General features: G+C 42.9%; 1 protein-coding gene across 1 annotated transcript; it reads left to right on the forward strand.

The window, feature by feature from the left end:
• Nucleotides 1-1,854: 1,854 nt before the first annotated feature.
• Nucleotides 1,855-3,579, forward strand: LOC115970370. Its single transcript, XM_031090011.1, has 3 exons — nt 1,855-2,031; nt 2,363-2,638; nt 2,794-3,579. Exons 1-3 carry the CDS (start codon nt 1,855-1,857, stop codon nt 3,577-3,579), a joined length of 1,239 nt encoding a protein of 412 aa, XP_030945871.1.
• Nucleotides 3,580-3,943: the final 364 nt, after the last annotated feature.

Consider the following 3,943-nt stretch of genomic DNA (forward strand, 5'->3'; position numbering starts at 1 on the left):
TATTATCCTATTGCATTATAAATATAGTATATATGAATATAGTTATATTCTATTACATAGCATGACTATGATAATTTGAGTTTATTATTATATTTTTTTAATTATTTTTCTTCTCACCTAATTTTCAATAAATTTGTTATTATCTCTCATATTCTCTCATAGAAAATTATTTTTTCTCTCTCAATTTTTTATTATTTATTGCAACTCCACTTTGGGTTGATGAATGATTGTGTTTTTTAACAACTCTATTTGGGTTAATACATTTTGGTGTTGTATTTTTTAGTTCCCCAACACAAGTAGTCTCTCTCCCTCTTATAACTTTAGCTTGATTTAATACTTAATTATTTTAGAAGTGAGAATTTGAATTTATATCAAAGCACAATTTTGGCTATGTATTTGAATGTGTCTATCAATTATTTAAGTAATATTAAAACGTAATTTTGATATGAATTTTGATTATCATGATAGTCTCCTTTAAAAGAATGAGAAATTTAAATAATTTATTTAAAACTTAAAAGTTTAGTTGTAGAGAAAAAAATTTGGAAAAACATAACACACTATAACATAATTTGATAGAATATGAACCATCTCATAAAGGAATTATATCAATCAAACACTACACCAATTTTGTAGCTAAACTTTCAGCCAAACAAACCTAAAATCCTAAACAACAAAGTTTAGCTACAAAATTGGTTGTAGCCTTAGACTACAAAATTGGTTGTACCCAATATCTTTTATTAGAGGAGAATTTTGACAAATTCACCATTAGATAATGTATGGCACGAGACTCCCAGACCCATTTGAGCCTTGGGCCTTAAACCCCAACTTTACCATACAGCCCAATCCTCTTGACCAAAACTGGACTCTAAGCCTGCTGAGGCCACGGGCCTAGGCCTCATGACATGACATTCGGCCCAAAACCCATTGAACAAGCCATTATGACATATGTTCATCATAGTTCATAGCCTAGGAGTTACCCGGCAATGTACACCTCGGACGGGAGCATGATTGATCGGGAACACTGTATCCCAATTGCCCGGTACTGCCTTGGGAAGTATTGCTACCGAACATCTCTTCTGAAGTGGGGAGCCAGCTCCAATGCCACTCTCACCACATCCCACTCCTAACTAAACATCCATTTAGCGATGATAACATTGGACCTCATCTACCACTAACCACAAGAGTAATCATAACTCCCCACTAATTATTAGGCTATAAATATAAGAAGAGAAGAGGGGAAATGGTCGTTGAAAGGCTCACAAAGAAACGGAGGGTAGAGAGAGTGAGTGTACCAAGCTAGGATAGTGATAATAGGGAGAAGGGTAAAATAATTTGAAAGGGGATATAGTTCCATTGGGTCTTAATATAAAGAACCACCCAGAGTAGGAAATTCAAAGCCCATATCATAAATAGATTGTGAGCCCAAGTGAGGGTTGGTCCACCAGCCCCAACTTTGGCGCACACAATTGGCGCCATCTATGGGAATCTCCTACAAAGTCGTGGTTCAATTGAGACTCACGCTCGGGAGAATGTCTGAAAGACGTTCAGGGAGTTACGTTGAAAGTTGTTTGGTGGGATCTTCTTAGGGATCCACCTGGCGAGAACAAAGTCACAAGAGGTACCAAGATAGGGATCGTGGACAAGAGGAAGAATGGTCCGGCCTTGGAGAGGGGTCGTACCAAACCCATCGGACAATGTCGGGTGCTTCAGGGTATGGGCAATTTGACGAGAGAGATGAGAAACTTGAGCGGTTACGCAGACTAGTGAGAGACTTGGACTTGGAAGCAAGGGGTGGGCACCGGAGAAGGGATTGAGATAACCGAGAAATGAGATCTGATAGTGGGGAAAATCGTTATGGGACAAGGTCCAATCAATCTGGTTCCCGTTGACGTCGGGATCGTTCATACTCACGGGAATCCTGTCGACACTGAGACCGCTCACACTCACCGGAGTCTCGTCAACGTTGGGATCGTTCACGCTCACGGGAATATGCAGATCAGGGTTCAGATTCCCCAGATGAGCGACGGCCTCGTAATGCCACTATGGACACTATGAGCCGTGCCTTATGCAAAGCTGCTTAATCGCCGTTCTTAGACGACATTGAACGGGCCCAAATGCAAAGTAGATTTACGCGCCCACCGTTCAATTCCTATGATGGGAAAATGGACCCAGTAGAACACGTCAGCCATTATATCCAGATGATGCCTTTGCATACTCACAATGACGCACTGATGTGTAAGGTATTTCCTTTGAGCCTCAGGTCTACTGCTTTAAGATGGTTTAATGGGTTACGGAAAGGATCCATTCACAGTTTTACTGAGTTAATCCAAGAATTTGGTGTTCGTTTGTAACTTGTAGCCAGGTACCACAACCAGTGGATGCATTACTGTCTATGAAGATAAGGGTTGGGGAAACCCTTCACAGTTATGCCAGTCAGTATTGGGAGTTTTATAATGAGATTGGCGGGGGCAATGAGAAGATTGCAGCGAGCACCTTTAGGATGGGGCTACCTGAGGACTCCGAACTACGGGAGTTATTGACGAGGAAGCCTCCCGAGGATATGAGGCAACTCATGAGGCATATTGAGGAGTATAAATGCCTAGAGGATGATCGGATGCAGAGTAAGGGCAAGGCCCCAGTAGTGAACCGTCCTCGGCATAGTGGATTTCAACTAATGCCTCGAAAGGATTTAAGGATATAAGAGCCAGAGTTGCGACTAAGGGAGGCGAACACGATGTTTAAGGAGCCGGTACACAGAATCATAGACTGGATCAAAAACGAGCCGTACTTCAGATTGCCAAACAAGATGGGGGTGACCCGTCTAGGAGAAACCAAAATTTGTATTGTACCTATCACAGGGATAAGAGGCATACCACCGAGCAGTGTCGGGTGTTAAAGGACCATTTAGGGCAGTTAGTGAAGGCAGGATATCTGAAGGAGTTTGTGGTGGATTCAGGGGACAAGGGCACCGAGCAAGGTGCTCAGCGAAGGGGGCACCCTCCCTCTCCTCCATTAGGAGTGATTAAAGTCATCCATGCCGCCCCGAGGGGTATTGCTATGGCTATGAGCAGAGGAGTGTTGACCGTAGCACCCGTGGGAAATTGCTCGAGCGAGCAACCCCCTAAGAAGAAGATGAAGATTGGTCGGGAACCCATCACTTTTAACGACAATGATTTAGAGGGAACAATCCAGCCACATGATGATGCATTGGTGGTGACGGCCCGGATAAACAGTTTCATAGTAAAGAGGGTAATGGTAGATCAGGGAAATGGAACCGATGTGATGTATCCTGACCTGTTTAGAGGGTTTGGACTAAAGAAGGAGGACCTCTCAAAATATGATACGCCCCTGGTCGGGTTTGATGGCCAGGTGGTGATTCCCGAGGGGCAAATATCACTTCCCGTGAATATGGAAGGAAAGGAAGTAATAGTGACTTTTATAGTTGTCGCTTCGTTTTCTCCTTATATTGCCATTCTAGGAAAGCCGTGGATCCACGCGATAGGGGCAGTCCCCTCCACCCTACATGTGAAGGTTAAATTCCGTACCGAGCAGGGTATTGCTTTAGTAAGGGGAAGTTAGCAGGCGACCAAGCAATGTTTAGTGGCCGCGGTCAACTGGGAGCATAAGCAGGCTAAACAGAAGGACATCGCTGAGGAGGCTTCTTTATAGCAATTATAGGAGTCCTAAGAGGGAATGAGGGCTAGTTGTGCCGAGAAATTAATTAGAGTAAAGATACTACCGAACGTTGATCGGTATTTTCAAATAAGGGCAAGTGTGGGAGATCGAGATAAGGTAGAAACGTTGTTATTTCTTATACAAAATGTAGATGTGTTTGCTTTGAGCCCATATGAGGTGCCCGGGGTTAATCCTAAATATATCGTTCACAAGCTTAACGTAGACCCATCATTTCCTCCAAAAAAGCAAAAACCAAGAAAGTCAGCTA

The sequence above is a fragment of the Quercus lobata genome, chromosome 2, assembly GCF_001633185.2.
Source record: "Quercus lobata isolate SW786 chromosome 2, ValleyOak3.0 Primary Assembly, whole genome shotgun sequence".
Classification (NCBI taxonomy): domain Eukaryota; kingdom Viridiplantae; phylum Streptophyta; class Magnoliopsida; order Fagales; family Fagaceae; genus Quercus; species Quercus lobata.